The 18,677-nt window shown below is 41.9% G+C and overlaps 1 protein-coding gene across 4 annotated transcripts in view; it reads right to left on the minus strand.

Moving 5' to 3' along the window:
* Positions 1 to 316: 316 nt before the first annotated feature.
* The window catches only part of RYR2 (ryanodine receptor 2), a 788,503-nt gene continuing 770,142 nt past the window's right edge, over positions 317 to 18,677 (minus strand). For all 4 annotated transcript variants that reach the window (XM_034949586.3, XM_055098600.2, XM_055098645.2 and 1 more), the window contains 5 exons: positions 15,127 to 15,283; positions 5,874 to 5,938; positions 3,689 to 3,789; positions 2,754 to 2,805; positions 317 to 1,756 (listed from right to left, as the gene is read on the minus strand). In XM_034949586.3, coding sequence (XP_034805477.1) covers positions 1,661 to 1,756; positions 2,754 to 2,805; positions 3,689 to 3,789; positions 5,874 to 5,938; positions 15,127 to 15,283 — 471 coding nt within the window. In that variant the 3' untranslated portion in view covers positions 317 to 1,660. The remainder of the gene's footprint in view (positions 1,757 to 2,753; positions 2,806 to 3,688; positions 3,790 to 5,873; positions 5,939 to 15,126; positions 15,284 to 18,677) is intronic.

Consider the following 18,677-nt stretch of genomic DNA (forward strand, 5'->3'; position numbering starts at 1 on the left):
GAAGAGCTTTCAAAAATGAGAGCTATATAAAAATTAAATAATCTGGGAGATAGCGATCTTTTTGTTCTGTCATTGGAGGTTTTCAAGAGGTCTGGCTGACCCATACAACAGGGAAATGACGGGTGGGCCAGGTGCCTGGTGACTCTGAGGCCCCACAATTGTATACACAACAGTCTTAGAGGTACCAGGAAATCTGACAGCGTTAAAGGTCTCAGTGCAGTGTTTAGGATTGTCCTATATCCACCTCAAGTTAGAAGCTCAAGATTTTGTGAGTCCCAGTTATAAGTTTTAAATGGAGAAAGAAGAGGATGAGAAAGTTAGTTAAATAGTTTAATCAGAGCGGTTTTACAATTCTAAAATTAACAAGCAGACTTGTAATAAAAGAGCTCCAATGTTTGCAAAATGACCTTGTTTCCATTCTGAATCTGACTTTTTAATTGTAAAGGTTAGCATTACATTTAAAAGGACTCAAAATGGAAAAAATGGAGTGATGTATATTATCATCCGTGTTTTGTGATGCAACTGATGAAATCCCTGAATGGATATTGCTTCAGCTTTGATATTAAAAAAATGGCCTGACAAGAAGTCCTTAATCAACAAAACTGATCACAGGTGGCTGAAAGAATGAGCAAAACCCAAAACTACTGTCAAGTTCATAATGTATCACATTGTTGGTGGATGACACTGGCTCCAGATATACAATTAAGCCCACGACACTTTATTACTATGAATAATTATCATGAAATTTCTCTCACGTTGATCAACTTGTTTCTGAAGGTTTTCTTTGTTCATTTAAACTTGCATAATAAACATGCAATGAATGGTTTCTTTTGAAAGTGTATTTTTTGCAGTCTTTTTGTTTTCATACAAAGATTTCATAAAGTTGCAATGTTGCATCAGAGCATTACCAAAATAATAGCAGGAGCATATGGGGGCGGGGGGGGCGGGGGGGCAAATGTGAATTTAGCTGAATGAGAAGAGCCTCCTTTTGTCCTGAGACACACCACCCGGTTTTTTTTTTTCTTTTTAAGTGCAAACTGCTTTTCTTACCCTCCCCCACCAAAGAAAAGACTAAAGGAAAAAAAAAAAAAAACCTCACAAAATCAATCTAAGAAAAGAAAGGTCGACATAAAGAAAATAAAGATGTTTGTTTTTTCATGCACGTATCTTCTGCATAGCTCAACCCACATATAGTAAGGCACTATTTCCCTTCGCAACTGGTGTCCATGGCAATCTGTTAAGTGCTACAGTGCTCTGTGACCATTAGACAGTTTCCTTCCAGGATGGTGAAATAAAGAGGCTGGGTGAGTGTGGCTGCCACGTGTCTCTGTGAAGGTCTCGTAGCTCCAGAAGACTCCGGGAGTCTCAGAAGAAAATCTATCTATGTGTGTTATGACAGTGTCCAGAATGGTTTTCTTTCCAGAATTCCTTTTTTTGTCTGAGTATGAATTTAGATTATTCTTCAGTCTTTAGTCTCAAAGTAAATACAAAAGGTGGGGGGAGGAAACAGCTCTTCCGAAACAGAGCTTTGATGCTCCCAGAAAACACACAACGCTGGCAATTCACAAAATCAGCAAAATGTTTCCAAGAGAGCAGAGAAATTGAGAGAGGGAGAGAGAGGGGTAGGGTTTTGGTTTTTAGAGGTGATTGGGGTCTGAGTTTAATTTAGCTGGTCTTCATACTGTTTCCGGAAGCAATCCCCTGCTGGGAAAAATTCCCAACACCTTTCTTGATACATCTTCCAGACATAAGATTCCTGCAAAAGTCAAGGAAATGTATTAACATTTTCCCCAAAGTGTGTGCTAACAAAACATAAGGTAGAAACTCAATTCTGTTACCTATATCGCACGGAATAGAGAAGTCCACATTAATTTAGATGGTTCCTAACTAACTATACCAGACCTTAACGTCTCGTAATAATCTTCATCCTGACCATTATAATGATAAAAATATGTTGGCTGGGCACGCTGGCTCAAGCCTATAATCCCAGCATTTTGGGAGGCTGAGGTGGGAGGATCGCTTGAGGTCAGGCATTCAAGACCAGCCTGAGCAACATAATGAGCTCTTGTCGGTACTAAAATTAAAAAAAAAAAAACACACAAAAAAGCCAGGTGTGGTGGTGCATGCCTGTAGTTTCAGGTACTTGTGGGGCTGAAACAGGAGGATTTATTGAGCCCAGGAAGTCAAGGCTGTAGTAAGTCCTGATCATGCCACTTGTAGTTGGCAAAACAGCAAGACCTTGTCTCAAAAAATATATATGTATATATGTGTGTGTATATATATACATTTATGCTTTTGAGGGTTCTCTTAAAATATTGTATCCTTCAAATTCAAACTACTAACAATCTGCACACTGGAAGAGGAATTTCAAATAGCTTAAACACCTTAGGCATTTAATATGCATTGTACATAATACTTTGAAGTTCATTGGAAATCATCTACCTGATTAAACAATCAAGGACATTATGCAATAATTAAGAACTCAATTTTTCAAAATAATGGAATTCAAAACTCAAATCCAGCATTTTCAGTTAGTAAAAGCTTATTGTGTTACATAAACTTAGTATAGAATTCTACTTTAACAAAGGCTCTTTTCCATACTCATTCAACATAACAGGAACTTTACATCAAGATACCACAACTAATATCTGAAAGTAATTCCGTGCCTCACTGTTTAATGCACGCATTTTGTTCTGATATTTAGAGCTTCTCTATCATTTCTTTCAGAAGATGACATGTAATAATTTACCTACCTGTCCTGTGTGTTCTGTTTCATCTTTGTTTATAAGATACATCAGAAAAAACCTACAGATACAGAGAAACTGATCAGAAATGAACGGTATGGAAATATTAGGATAAACAGGGCATATTTAGATAAATTGTATGGTTGCAATCAATTATGGCCAGCATAGAGAAAATGCCACATGCAGATTTTTGGAAAAATTAGTGTACCAGAAAGAGGAAAGGCTGTGGACCTGACTTTTCTGATCTGTTGCTATTTGACCCTAGAGGCTTCAAGTTAGGAATATACACACTGGTCAGAATCAAGTCAACACTGATGAATTAGAACTGAAGACTAGCTTAATGAGAAGTTGTAATTTACTGATCAAGTTCCACTGAGTATAGTTAAGCCAATTTTTTTTCCCTATAATGCTACTCGGCATCTCTTCTGTTTGATACTAAAATTGGGTCTGAAAATGAGTAAGAATAGCATTTTACCAAACTATACTTTTGGCTAATCTCGAGTAATGGAAAGATTTCTATGTATTAATATTATTTTAAATGCAGCTTTTAAGTTGGTATCCAACAGTGCCTGACGAGATCTGAAAGTCCTCTTAAGATCTGTAAGAAGAAAAACGGAGACTTGCATCTCCCTAGGAAGCAGCCTAAGAATTCCTGTCTAAAATGAGAAACATGACCAAGACTCCCACAGAGGCCCTGCTCCTCCCTGTCCACCTCTTCATTTCAAGTTCTAGAAAGCATCACTTACATGAAGAGCTGCAACTTAACCTCTTAAGTCAACCTACTCCAGAGGAAAAGAGAGCCATTAGCTGTTGGTCTTTCTTTTAAAGTATCTGCAGCAATTGTTTTTTAAACAATAAACAAAAACTTCCTCTCTATTCTGAGATGGGCAGGGACCAGTGGCGTCTACTGGAGAGGTGGAAGATTCTGAAACGGGCACACTCACAAGTAATTAGCCAAGTTGTGCTCCTGTAAAGTGTGGGTTTCAAAGCCATGTGGCACTGTGTCGAAGTAATCATTGCCTATCCCACAGATGAAGCATTTGGTCTAGAAAACAAAGGGAAATATTAACGTCAGAGTTCAGAAAGCAAAACAAAAGGAAAACACAACTCGCCATGTAGGGGCAGCTATTATTTGGTTCACTCAATACACGTCAAAGATCATCACATGGAGGCTGTGCCAAGCCCACGAATATAAATGGAACTGTCGCTGTAACTGTGTCTTGGTGTTGGCTTAAATGACACAGGTACCAGCAGCAAGAAGTAGCAGACGCAGACAGGGAACAAGATGATGATGATGATGGCTGAAAAACAACGTCTCTTCCTTTCTCTAGCCTAGGTGAAAATGTCCAGGCTTAGTGATCAACTCTTGTTCATGACATTGACTAAAGTTATCTAAGCAGGATTAACTGTGTCTTCAACTGAAACTACAAACTTAGTACCCACCCAAACAAAGTCGGATGACCAAGGGGGAATAGGTACAGGTTACTTTCCTTTAGAAAAGGCCAAATCAAATACCAAGCTATGAGACATCCCATCTACAGTTTAGCAAGGGTCTTCCAGGTGCTGTGCTAGGTACAGAATTAGCCAGTGGATGTGAATGGAGAACAACTTTCGGCACTAGGGACCAGGTTCCTGGTCCTCTTGGTTCCACCTTCTCTGGACCACGCCTCTCCTAAGCACCCTGTAGAGGGGCACCTGCTTAGGTCTGCCCCTTGCAGACAGGCCTGGTCCACAAAACCCAAGGAGAAGCAATGTATTCAATAATTGTCCCATGTGACTCTGGTGCTCATCTTTCCCTGTCAGTTGTAAGGTGTTTTATGCCATCTGAAGCATGTTTATGAGGCCCTGTATTTTAGGAACTACAATCAAGATGATTATAATAGTGTATAAAATTCTTCCTGCCTTACTGATCAACAACTGCTGACAGCTGATAGGTCACATTGAGCAACTGGGGAGAACAATCGATCAGGTCTTCATACCACTCCAATGATGTCTCTTAAATTGAAGTGGCTCAAATCACACTCATCAGCTTTACCGATGAACCTGTTCTTCCTCTGGGTTCCCTAGGTCAGCTAACTATGCCACCATCCATCTGGTGGCTAATGCCTGAAGCCTGGATATCCCCTTGCTTGCTCCATCTTCTCCATTTGGTCAATCACCAAGTCCCTCGCTGAGGATGCAGAAACTAGATGGATTCAGGCAGTACTTGCCCAACTCCCATGTGCCACCTCTAGCAAAAGCTTCAGAATCTCCCACCTGGAAAATGCTGACAGCCCACTTCCCTGTCCCTGTTCTTGCCAGTTTCTACTTCATGCCTCACATTTTAAACCATAGTTATCTTTTTAAAATGCAAATCTGATCATCTGGCTGCTCTGCTTAAAGCCCTTTTCTTGCTTCCCACAGCCCATATATTAAACTGTAAATTTCTCAAATGAGTGATTATATTCTTCATTCACTGGTATTCCTCTCCAGCCTCATCATCAGAATTTAATCTGCATCTGGTAGCACTGAGGCTGCTAAGAAAAAAACCTGCACATCAACTTCCTTAAAATCAGTCTTGGTATATAATTTCAGGTGGTGATGGGCTCAAAGGTCCCACTGTGAATGGTACCCCTGGAGATGTCCATGGTGTGGGAGAAGGGGTTGGGAGGTTGCCCAAACTGTCCTCCTCTCTCCTTATCAAACCCACAGACTTCCACAGTCTTCAGGCCTCAGCTCAGACATCCCTTCTTCTAGGAAATTCCCTGACCATCCAGGAGTGAATCAGATACCAGCCCTAGAGACCCTACCACTCCAGGGCTTTACTCCCATAAAGGACTCACCACACTGCTCTGTAATCATCTATTTACTTGTCATTGAATCTTTGATTTCGAATGAATAGTCTCTCCACTTCTGGAGGGAAAGGATGGTGTCCTATTGCTGTTTGCATGCATGTGGCGTCCACCACGGTTTCAGCCGACCACGCTGCTCAACTATATGTATTGCTTGAATGGAAAACAGGCCAGTGAAACCACAAGTTGTGCCCTTTCCCCTCCTCCTTCCCACATTCATGATTCTATTGATAAAGGTAGTGGGGAAAACGAGGGCCCAGGACAACAAAGAAGCTGAGTCATGAATGGAGAAGCTTACCTCCATGTCTTCTTTGACTTGTTCCTGTTGGTCTCTTAGTTCTCCAAAAGCATCGATAATTAGACCTGGTGTTAAATAAAAATACAATTTAATCTTTATCAAGCAATGAATAATTCAGTTCCTTGGCTAATCCCCCCAGGGAAAGGGGAGATGTACAACTACCTTGCAAAATGCTCAGAACATGGTAAACGTGACTACATATCCGATACTCCTAGGAGCAGGGAGGCGGTGTTCTCTCTTTGGGGACAGAAGTCAGTGCAGTTACTGGGACATACACTCACTGAAAAGAGTGTTTTAAAATGAAGTGACAGCAGGAAAAACCTTTTGTTAACTTGGCATATACAGATGTTATTACATACTTCATGCTGAAAAAGAGCAGCTGAGATTTATAAGTACAGAAAACTCCACTAATAAGATTTTTCAAGTACTAATGTAGAAATAAAACATCACCACTTAAACGAAGAAATTTGCCTCAAGTCTTTTTTTTTTTTTTTTTTGAGACGGAGTCTCACTCTGTCACCCAGGCTGGAGTGCAGTGGCACAATCTCGGCTCACTGCAAGCTCCGCCTCCCGGGTTCACGCCATTCTCCTGCCTCAGCCTCCCCAGCAGCTGGGACTACAGGCACACACTGCCACACCTGGCTAATTTTTGTATTTTTAGGAGAGACAGGGTTTCACCGTGTTAGCCAGGATGGTCTCGATCTCCTGACCTTGTGATCCGCCTGCCTCGGCCTCCCAAAGTGCTGGGATTACAGGCGTGAGCCACTGTGCCCAGTCAAGTCATTTTTTTTTTTTTTTTTTTTGAGACAGTCTTGCTCTGTCACCCAGGCTGGAGTGCGGTGGTGCAATCACAGCTCACTGCAGCCTCAACCTCCTGGGCTCAAGCTATCCTCCTGCCTCAGCTTCCCAAGTAGCTGGGATTACAGGCGAACACCACCACACCCTGATAATTTCTGTTTGCACAGACAGGGTTTCGTCTTGTTGACCAGGCTGGTCTCAAACTCCTGAGCTCAAGCGATCCTCTCGCCTCAGCTTCCCAAAGTGGTAGGATTACAGGCATGAGCCATGGTGCCAGGCCCCAAATCACTTTTTTCACAAGTCCCTTATAAGTAAGCTTCCATAATTTCATTGACTGTGACAATCAGAAACACTGTGTTGAGCTGTTTTAAGCTCCTTTTCCCTCCTGAGACCTGCTGGCTTCACACTTTCTTCGAAGTTATAACTTTGCCCTCTTAGAAAACACGTTATTTTTACACTCAATAAGAGCACAATGAATGAATTATGAGTCCCTTAAGCTTGTCCATGGTATTTGACTAAAAAATAGTGTCATTTGATGTCTGTGGAACTTAAAAGAGATTGTCACATTTACAGACATTTAATTCAAGCCAGGATAAATGTGTTAAGCAGAAAAGATAACATGACTTTTCTGAGAGAGAAAAACACCACACTCCAAGTTGCCCGGAAGTAAAAGGAAGAGCTAGTGGGTCAATACAGCACCGTGGTTGCAAGGGGTCTGGATGCAGATTGCCTGGGTATAGATGGATTCCAGCCCTGTTTAGCTGTGCACTTTGGCCAAGTTCCTTATACTTATTGTGGCTCAGTTACTTCACACATAAAATAAAAGCACCATTCTCATAAGGTTGGTGAAATGGTAAAATTAGTTAATACATGTGCTGGGCAGATAGTAGGTATTCAACAATGATACTATTAATAGCTTTATAATTATTTATAAAGCACTGACTATGCATCAGGTATTATACTGGGTACTTGAATGTATGTCTTTTTTTTATTATACTTTAAGTTCTGGGGTACACGTGCAGAACGTGCAGGTTTGTTACATAGGTATACACGTGCTATGGTGGTTTTTGCTGTACTCATCAACTTGTCATCTACATTAGGTATTTTTCCCAACGCTATCCCAACCCCTCAACAGGCCCTGGTGTGTGATGCCCCCCTCCGTGTCCATGTGTTACCATTGTTTAACTCCCACTTATGAGTGAGGACATGTGGTGTTTGGTTTTCTGTTCTTGTGTTAGTTTGCTGAGAATGATGGTTTCCAGCTTCATCCACGTCCCTGCAAAGGACATGAAATCATCCTTTTTTATGGCTGCATAGTATTCCATGGTACATATGTGGCACTTTTTAAAATCTAGTCTATCATTGATGGGCATTTGGGTTGGTTCCAAGTCTTTGCTATGGTGAACAGTGCCCCAATAAACATACGTGTGCATGTGTCTTTATAGTAGAATGATTTATAATTCTTTGGGTATATCCCCAGTAATGAGATTGCTGGGTCAAATGGTATTTCTAGTTCTAGATCCTTGAGGAATCACCACAGTGTCTTCTATAATGGTTGAACTAATTTACACTCCCACAAACACTGTAAAAGTGTTCCTATTTCTCCATATCCTCTCCAGCATCTGTTCTTTCCTGACTTTTTAATGATCGCCATTCTAACTGGCATGAGATGGTATCTCACTGTGGTTTTGATTTGCATTTCTTCAATGACCAGTGATGACCTATTTCTCATATGTTTGTTGGATGCATAAATGTCGTCTTTTGAGAAGTGTCTGTTCATATCCTTCACCCACTTTTTGATGGGGTTGTTTGTTTTATTCTTATGAAGTTGTTTAAGTTCTTTGTAGATTCTGGATATTAGCTGTATATCAGATGGATAGACAGCAAAAAACTTTCTCCCATTCTGTAGGTTGCCTGTTCACTCTGATGATAGTTTCTTTTGCTGCGCAGAAGCTCTTTAGTTTAATTAGATCCCATTTGTCAGTTTTGGCTTTTGTTGCCATTGCTTTTGGTGTTTTAGTCATGAAGTCTTTGCCCATGCCTATGTCCTGAATGGTATTTGCCTAGGTTTTTTCTGGGGTTTTCATGGTTTTAGGTCTTACGTTTAAGTCTTTAATCCATCTTGAGTTAATTTTTGTATAAGGTGTAATGAAGGGATCCAGTTTCAGCTTTCTGCATATGGCTAGCCAGTTTTCTCAACACAATTTATTAAATAGGGAATCTTTTCCCCAGTGCTTCTTTTTGTCAGGTTTGTCAAAGATCAGATAGTTGTAGATGTGTGGTGTTATTTCTGAGGCCTCTGTTTTGTTCCATTGATCTATATATCTGTTTTCATACCAATACCATACTCTTTTTGTTACTGTAGCCTTGTAGTATAGTTTGAAGTCAGGTAGTGTGATGCCTCCAGCTTTGTTCTTTCTGCTTAAGATTGTCTTGGCTATGCGGGCTCTTTTTTGGTTCCACATGAAATTTAAAGTAGTTTTTTCCAATTCTGTGAAGAAAGTCAATGGTAGCTTGATGGGGATAGCATTGAATCTATAAATTACTTTGGGCAGTATGGCCATTTTCACGATATTGATTCTTCCTATCCATGAGCATAGAATGTTTTTCCATTTGTTTGTGTCCTCTCTTATTTCCTCAAGTGGTAGTTTGTAGTTCTCCTTGAAGAGGTCTTTCACATCCCTTGAAAGTTGTATTCCTAGGTATTCTATTTGTAGCAATTGTGAATGGGTGTTCACTCACAATTTGGCTGTTTGTCTATTATTGGTGTCTAGGAATGCTTGTGATTTTTGCACATTGATTTTGTATCCTGAGACTTTGCTGAAGTTGCTTATCAGTATAAGGAAATTTGGGGCTGAGATGATGAGGTTTTCTAAATATACAATCATGTCATCTGCAGACAATTTGACTTCCTTTCTTCCTAATTGAATACCCTTTATTTCTTTGTTTTGCCTGATTGCCCTGGCCAGGACTTCCAACGCTACGTTGAATAGGAGTGGTGAGAGAGGGCATTCTTGTCTTGTGCCAGTTTTCAAAGGGAATGCTTCCAGTTTTTGGCCATTCAGTATGATATTGGCTGTGGGTTTGTCATAGATAGCTCTTATTATTTTCAGATACCTTCCATCAATACCTAGGTTTATTGAGAGTTTTTAGCATGAAGGGCTGTTGAATTTTGTCGAAGGCCTTTTCTGCATGTATTGAGATAATCATGTGGTTTTTGTCATTGGTTTTATGTGATGGATTACGTTTATTGATTTGTGTATGTTGAACCAGCCTTGCGTCCCAGGGATGAAGCCTACTTGATCATGGTGGATAAGCTTTTTGAGGTGCTGCTGGATTTGGTTTGCCAGTAATTTATTGAGGATTTTCGCATCGATGTTCATCAGGGATATTGGCCTGAAATTTTCTTTTGTTGTTGTGTCTCTGCCAGGTTTTGGTATCAGGATGATTCTGGCCTCATAATATGAGTTAGGGAGAATTCTCTCTTTTTCTATTGTTGGGAATAGTTTCAGAAGGAATGGTACCAGCTCCTCTTTGTACCTCTGGTAGAATTCAGCTGTGAATCTGTCTGGTCCTGGACTTTTTTGGTTGGTAGGCTATTAATTACTGCCTCAATTTCAGAACTTGTTATTGATCTATTCAGGGATTCAACGTCTTCCTGGTTTAGTCTTGGGAGGTTGTATGTGTCCAGGAGTTTATCCATTTCTTCTAGATTTTCTAGTTTATTTGTGTACAGGTGTCTACAGTATTCTCTGGTGGTAGTTTGTATATCTGTGGGATTGGTGGTGATATCCCCTTTATAATTTTTTATTGCATCTATTTGATTCTTCTCTTTTCTTCTTTATTAGTCTGGCTAGCAGTCTATCTATTTTGTTGATCTTTTCAAAACACCAGCTCCTGGATTCACTCATCTTTTGAAGGGTTTTTCGTTTCTCTATCTCATTCAGTTCTGCACTGATCTTAGTTATTTCTTGTCTTCTGCTAGCTTTTGAATTTGTTTGCTCTTGCTTCTTTAGTTTTTTTCATTGTGATGTTAGGGTGTCAATTTTAGATCTTTCCTGCTTTCTCTTGTGGGCATTTAGTGCTATAAGTTTCCCTCTACACACTACTTTAAATGTGTCCCAGAGATTCTGGTACATTGTGTCTTTGTTCTCATCGGTTTCAAAGAACATCTTTATTTCTGCCTTAATTTTGTTACTTACCCAGTAGTCGTTCAGGAGCCGGTTGTTCAGTTTCCATGTAGTTGTGCAGTTTTAAGTGAGTTTCTTAATCCTGAGTTCTAATTTGATTGCACTGTGGTCTGAGAGACTCTGTTATGATTTCCATTCTTTTGCAGTTGCTGAGGAGCATTTTACTTCCAATTATGTGGTCAATTTTAGAATAAGTGTGAATTGGTGCTGAGAAGAATGTATATTCTGTTGATTTGGGGTGGAGAGTTCTGTAGATGTCTGTTAGGTCTGCTTGGTCCAGAGCTGAGTTCAAGTCCTGGATATCCTTGTTAATTTTCTCTCATTGATCTGTCTAATATTGACAGTGTGGTGTTAAAGTCTTCCACTGTTATTTTGGGGAGTCTAAGTCTCTTTGTAGGTCTCTAAGAACTTGCTTTATGAATCTGGGTGTTCCTGTATTGGGTGCATACATATTTAGGATAGTTAGCTCTTCTTGTTGCATTGATCCCTTACCATTATGTAATGCCCTTGTCTCTTTTGATCTTCGTTGGTTTAAAGTCTGTTTTATCAGAGACTAGAATTGCAATCCCTGCTTTTTTATTTTTTATTTTTATTTTTTGCTTTCCATTTGCTTGGTAAATATTCCTCAGTCCCTTTATTTTAAGCCCATGTGTGTCTTTGCACATGAGATGGGTCTCCTGAATACAGCACATTAATGGGTCTTGACTCTTTATCCAATTTGCCAGTCTGTGTCTTTTAATTTGGGCATTTAGCCTGTTTACATTTAAGGTTAATATTGTTATGTGTGAATTTGATCCTGTCATTATGATGCCAGCTGGTTATTTTGCCCATTAGTTGATGCAGTTTCTTCATAGTGTCAATGGTCTTTACCATCTGGTATGTTTTCGCAGTGGCTGGTACCGGTTGTTCCTTTCCATGTTTAATACTTCCTTCAGGAGCTCTTGTAAGACAGGCCTGGTGGTGACAAAATCTCTCAGCATTTGCTTGTCTGTAAAGGATTTTATTACTCCTTCGCTTATGAAGCTTAGTTTGGCTGGATGTGAAATTCTGAGTTGAATATTCTTTCCCTTAAGAATGTTGAATATTTGCCCCCAGTGTCTTCTGGCTTGTAGAGTTTCTACAGCGAGATCTGCTGTTAGTCTGATGTGCTTCCCTTTGTTGGTAACTCGACCTTTCTCTCTGGCTGCCCTTAATTAACATTTTTTCCTTCATTTCAACCTTGGTGAATCTGACGATTATGTGTCTTGGGGTTGCTCTTCTCTAGGAGTATCTTTGTGGTGTTCTCTGGATTCCCTGAATTTGAATGTTGGTCTGCCTTGCTAGGTTGGGGAAGTTCTCCTGGATGATATCCTGAAGAGTGTTTTCCAACTTGGTTCCATTCTCCCGTCACTTTCAGGTACACCAATCAAATGTATATTTGGTCTTTTCACATAGTCCCATATTTCCTGGAGGCTTTGTTCATTTCTTTTCACTCTTTTTTCTCTGATCTTGTCTTCTCACCTTATTTCATTGAGGTCACCTTCAATCTCTGATATCCTTTCTTCTGCTCGATTGATTTGGCTATTGGTACTTGTATATGCTTCACGAAGTTCTTGTGCTGTGTTTTTCAGCTCCATCAGGTCATTTATGTTCTCCTCTAAACTGGTTATTCTAGTTAGCAATTCATCTAACTTTTTTTTCAAAGTTCTTAGCTTCCTTGCAATGGGTTAGAACATGCTCCTTTAGCTCAGAGTTGTTTGTTATTACCCACCTTCTGAAGCTTACTTCTGTCAATTTGTCAAACTCATTTTCCATCCAGTTTTGTTCCCTTGCTGGTGAGGAGTTGTGATACTTTGGAGGAGAGGAGGTGTTCCAGTTTTTGGAATTTTCAGTCTTTTTGCTCTGGTTTCTCCCCATCTTCATGGATTTATCTACCTTTAGTCTTTGATATTGGTGACCTTCGGATGGAGTCTCTGAGTGGACGTCCTTTTTGTTGATGTTGATACTATTCCGTTCTGTTTGTTAGTTTTCCTTCTAATAGACCCCTCTGCTGCAGGTCTGCTGGAGTTTGCTGGAGGTCCACTCCAGACCCTGTTTGCCTGGGTATCACCAGTGAAGGTTGCAGAACAGCAAAGATTGCTGCCTGTTCCTTCCTCTGGAAGCTTCCTCCCAGAGGGGCACCCACCAAATATCAGCCAGGGCTCTCCTGTATAAGGTGTCTGTCGGCCCCTACTGGGAGGTATCTCCCAGTCAGGATACATGGGGGTCAGGGACCCACTTCAGGAGGCAGTCTTTCCCTTATTAGAGCTCGAACACTGTGCTGGGAGATCTGCTGCTCTCCTCATAGCTGTCAGGCAGGGACGTTTAAGTCTACTGAAGCTGAACCCACAGCCACCCCTTTCCCCAGGTGCTCTCTCCCAAGGAGATGAGGGTTTTATCTATAAGTAAGTGACTAGGATTGCTGCCTTTTTTTTTTTTTCCAGAGATGCCCTGCCCAGAGAGGAGGAATCTAGAGAGGCAGTCTGGCTGCAGCAGCCTTGCTGAGCTGCAGTAGGCTCCACCCAGTTCGAACCTCCCAGTGGCTTTGTTTACATTGTGAGGGTAAAACTGCCTACTCATGCCTCAGCAATGGCAGATGCCCCTCCCTCCACCAAGCTGGAGCATCCCAGGTCAACCTCAGACCGCTGTGCTGGCAGCGAGAATTTCAAGCCAGTGGATCTTCGCGTGCTGGGCTCCGTGGGGGTGGGACCCGCCAAGCCAGACCACTTGGCTCCCTGGTTTCAGCCCCCTTTCCAGGCGAGTGAATGGTTCTGTCTCGCTGGCATCCCAGGTGCCACTGGTATATGAAAAAAACTTGTGCAGCTAGCTTGCTGCCTTCCCAAACAGCCACCCAGTTTTGTGCTTGAAACCCAGGGCCCTGGTGGCATAGGCAGTGGAGGGAATGTCCTGGTCTGCTGGTTGCGAAGACCATGGGAAAAGCATGGTATCTGGGCTGGAGTGCACAATTGCTCCTGGTACAGTCTCTCACAGTTTCCCTTGGCTAGGGGAGGGAAATCCCCCAACCCCTTGTGCTTCCTGGGTGAGATGACACTCCACCCTGCTTCTGCTCACCCTCTGTGGGCTGCACCCACTGTCCAACCAGTCCCAGTGAGACGAACTGGGTACCTCATTTGGAAATGCAGAAATCACCCACCTTCTGCGTCAATCTCACTGGGAGCTGCAGACTGGAGCTGTTCCTATTTGGCCATCTTGCCAGCTACCCTCCCTCCCCCACCTTTTTTTTTTTTTTTTTTTGAGATGGAGTTTTGCTCTTGTCACCCAGGCTAGAGTGCAATGGTGCAATCTCTGCTCACTGCAACCTCCTCCTCCTGGGTTCAAGTGATTCTTCTGCCTCAGTCTCCTGAGTAGCTGGGATTATAGGTTCACACCACCACACCAGGCTAATTTTTGTATTTTTAGTAGAGACAAGGTTTCACCACATTGGCCAGGCTGGTCTTGAACTCCAGACCTCAAGTGATCCACCCACCTCAGTCTCTCAAAGTGCTGGGATTACAGGCGTGAGCCCCTGCACCTGGCCTGTATGTCATTTTTAAAAATCTCCACAACCACAGGGCTTAGAAGTTTTTGTTGTTGTTGTTGTTGGGTTTGAGTGTGTGTTTTGAAATGGAGTTTCGCTCTTGTTGCCCAGGCTGGAGTGCAGTGGCGTGATCTTGGCTCACTGCAACCTCCACCTCCCGGGTTCAAGCAATTCTCCTGCCTCAGCCTCCCAGGTAGCTGGGATTACAGCTGTGTGCCACCACGCCTGGCTAGTTTTGTATTTTTAGTAGAGATGGGGTTTACCATGTTGGTCAGGCTGGTCTCGAGCTCCTGACCTCAAGTGATCCATCCCCCTTCAGCCTCCCAAAGTGCTTGGATTACAGGCATGAGCCACCGCACCCAGCTGGCTTAGAAGTTTAAAGGGTTAAATGGCTCACCCACCCAAGATTGTAAAGCTGGGGTTCATGAGTCTGAAACCCAGAGGTGAGAATCAAACCAAGGAAAGTGCCTTTTCCATTATGTTATTTGAAAGAAGACAAAATAACACTGTATCTTCCCTTCATACCAGGGTTCCATACTGCTTTATATTTCCCCCGGTAGATTGCATGATGAAGAAATACTGGAAGGAAAAGTTTGATTTGGCTTTGCCAGGAAACACTTGACGTCATTACCCTACCTTGAATATTAACTTCAGCAACATGTGGCTCAAATTCTAGATGTTCATCAGCTTCAGTGAGGAGGATACTTACCTTGTATTATGGCCAAGAGAATGACAATAACAAAGAAGAAGAAAGTGATGTCAAAGATGATTCGATAGATCTCATATTCATCTCCTGCTGGGTCTTCGATTTCATCCCCGATCCCTCCTCCAGCACGAACTCCAACATACATGTGGAACATATAGCACTGGAAAAAAGACATGGTATCACTTCTTGGAGGGACATTACCCATTTTTTTTTCTCGACAAACCCGAGTTATCTCTGTAGTTCCTAATCCTCACTCTGGAAATGAGAATTTTTGCATTCTATATTGCCTCTTTTTGTTTCAGTATTTCTAGTTGTGAAGCAAACATTTGGCTTTTGCATGTTGCTGTCTTTTAAACAAAAGTGTATACTGCATACTCCGCCTAGCACTTTCTCTCTCACTTTGGAGAAAATGGAAAATTTTCTAGCATCTTGTATCTAGTATCTTGGCTCTGAACCATCTGTGCTAATGAGGTAATCATATTACGAACACATTCAGGGACATACAACTATATTGTATTGTTTGGTTATTTTGGACATAACAGACATTGGAAAGGTCAGGTAATAAGATGGAATCTTAGAAATTAAGCTAGAAGAAAACATACTAACACCCTTCCCTCACATAGTATATATGAAATATGATGCTGAAATTCTTTTCTACTTTAATATCTAGAATACAAAAGAGAGGAGACCTGAGGAGGAAATAGCATCTTATTGTTTAAACCCTAAAACATCAAAGCCACCAACAAGTACAGCTGCCTGTGCCTACTGCTAAAAAATGAGGGGTTCACTAAAGTGCATTTTAGGGCAGTGTTCTTGGCCTCAGCACCAGTGACGTTTTTGGCTGGATAATTCCTTGGGCAGGGGCTATCCTGTGCACTGTATGCTATTTTAAAAAGATCCCTTGATCTCTACCCCTTAGATACCAATAGCACCCTACCTCATAGTGACAATAACAGATATCTCCAGATACCAAATGTCCTGGTGCAGGGGGTGACAAATGAAGTCATGCTGGATTGAGTCACTGGCTTGGAGCATCCAATATTTTATCCTCATTTAAGCTAAGTCCAAACTCCTTTTTCAGGCCCTTGAATTTAGCCACACTCACCTTTCCCAAAAACTTCCCTCTCTGCTCTCTCTGCTCTCCCCATACCTCCTCCAAGTGAACTATTCCTGATTCCAGATCTTTGCTCGTACATTCTCCTTCTCTTGCAATAGGCTTTTCCATTCTTACTCCATTTCTACTCATCCTATAGGGCCTAAATTAATAATCCTTCCTCTGAGATTTTCTTAGACTGTTCCAGATACCCTGACTTAATGGATGTGTCACCCATCAATTCAAAACCTAGTTAGTTGCTGCTGACCAGAATGAAGGGGACAAAAGCCTTAACACAGAAACACCACACTCCTCTGCTTCGCTTCATTTCTGGCCATTGCTTTCCAGTCTCCTTTGCCAAATCTTCCTCATCTCCCTGTAGCTTCATGAACAAATGCCCCAGGACTGGGTTCTTTGAGCTTTTTACTTTTAGGACACTCCCTTGGGGGAACTTTCCCAGTTTCATGGCTTTAAGTATCATCTCTGTGCCAATTATACTCATTTCTATTTCCAGCCTGGATCTTTTTCTTGAATTCCACACTTGGGTATCCAGCTTGCTTATTTTTTGGTGTCTATCTCATTCCAGTAGGACTGACTGCATTCCAACAAGAAATGCTTTGGTTATTACTCTGTTGCCAGTGCCTAAAATAACGTCCAGCACATGGTAAGTCCTCAAATCATTTGTGGGATGAATGAGGAGCCTTCACTGCCTCAACCCACAGATCTCACATTCTCAGGACACTTTAAAAAGCACAACGTGTAGGCAAAGAGCAGTCAACAAGGTGATATCAAAATGCTCATAGTTCAACTATGAGTTCAACAGCTGATGGATCTGTTAGATGCAGAGGAGAAAAAGTCTCCTGGGTTAGATGGCTGGAATTTAGGGAACAGAATTAAATGTGTCATTTGGAAACGTTTTATCAGCCTGGCATACAAGGATGAGATTGGGCACGTTCAGGGTGGTATGGTCGTAGACTCTGCCTGGCATATAATAAAGAGCATTGTAAGGCCAGCTCAGCCAGTGCCCACCCAAGATCTGGTCCGGAGCCCAGGTTAGGGGTCTCTTTTGCAGAAAGGTCAGGAGATCCTTAGAGCCAGATTAGGCTGATGGGGTCTAAGCCTAACCTCATATCAGAGTCTCCTGGACGTGGCAACATTCTGGGTTCCTGGTACTACCTACTGAATCAATCTCTGGAAGTAAAATCTTACAGACCATCCATCACTTAAAAAATATCCTGAAGCTACTGCTGTAGTTTTTCAAAACTTGGTGCTTGAAACTGCTAACAGTGAATCTGTGATAAGGGGAAACTCTTTTCACCATATACTCAGGCATAATGTTTGAATTTGTTTTACCACACATTTCTTATTTTTATTAAGAACTGGATTGCTTTTTTCCTGTGTTTTTTTGTTTTTTGTTTTGTTTTGTTTTGTTTTTTTTAAGATAGAGTCTCACTCTGTCTCCCAGGCTAGAGTACAATGGTGCATTCTCTACTCACTGCAACCTCCGCCTCCTGGGTTCAAGCGATTCTCCTGCCTCAGCCTCCCGAGTAGCTGAGATTACAGGTGTCCGCCACCATGCCCAGCTAATTTTTGTATTTTTAGTAGAGATGGGGTTTCACCATGTTGGCCAGGCTGGTCTCGAACTCCTGACCTCAGGTGATCTGCCTGCCTTGGCCTCCCAAACTGCTGGGATTACTGGCGTGAGCCACCGTGCCTAGCCTGGATTGCTTTTCTCCAAATCTGTGTCTTCATATGTATTTAATTGTGACTACAGGAAATCAACAAAGAGTGGTTAACACAGCTTCTTCCCTCTTTAGTTAGACCATCTTTCCCATTGCCCACGTTTCTCTGACTTCACAAGTAGCTTTGTGTTTGCAACTCTCCTCTGGGGATTTCTCTGGGGACTCAGTTTGGATAGTATACCTGGTTCTGGACTGGTACTCCTCCATGTCAAGTTCTGGTCTCTTGGGTCCCCATTCCAATCCCCACAGTGAGCCAACAGTGGATTGTGCAGTTCCCAGTCCAGGTCTTGGAATGTCCTAGCTCTCCATCCCTGCTTCTTTGAGGAACTGCGTGTGACAGCACTAGTGGCTAAGATCGCCCAGCAACTGATGGATGAACTGATCATCCATCAGTTCCTCTTGGTGATTCCTGCTGACCAAGACTCTTGGTCTTGCACTTGGGAGTCTTTGGGTCTTGGGTTAAAATTTGGCTTCCCATAGAGGTGTTTGTCTAGGGAAGAGAATGTGCCAACTTGTTGCATTAACTTTTAATGAGTAGCATGTTGGTATTCTGACTCGTACATCAGGCTTATGTAATACTGGTTAATGTGAGTCTGTCCCCAAAAGAATGATTCACTTGTAGTTTCTAGACATGTAATGTTGAAGACAGGACCAAGGAATGAGGCTAAATTACCAAAGAAAATGTCTCCTTCTTTGCAGATCTCTTGTCAGCCATCTAA

This window comes from Pan paniscus, chromosome 1 (assembly GCF_029289425.2).
Source record: "Pan paniscus chromosome 1, NHGRI_mPanPan1-v2.0_pri, whole genome shotgun sequence".
In the NCBI taxonomy this organism is placed as follows: domain Eukaryota; kingdom Metazoa; phylum Chordata; class Mammalia; order Primates; family Hominidae; genus Pan; species Pan paniscus.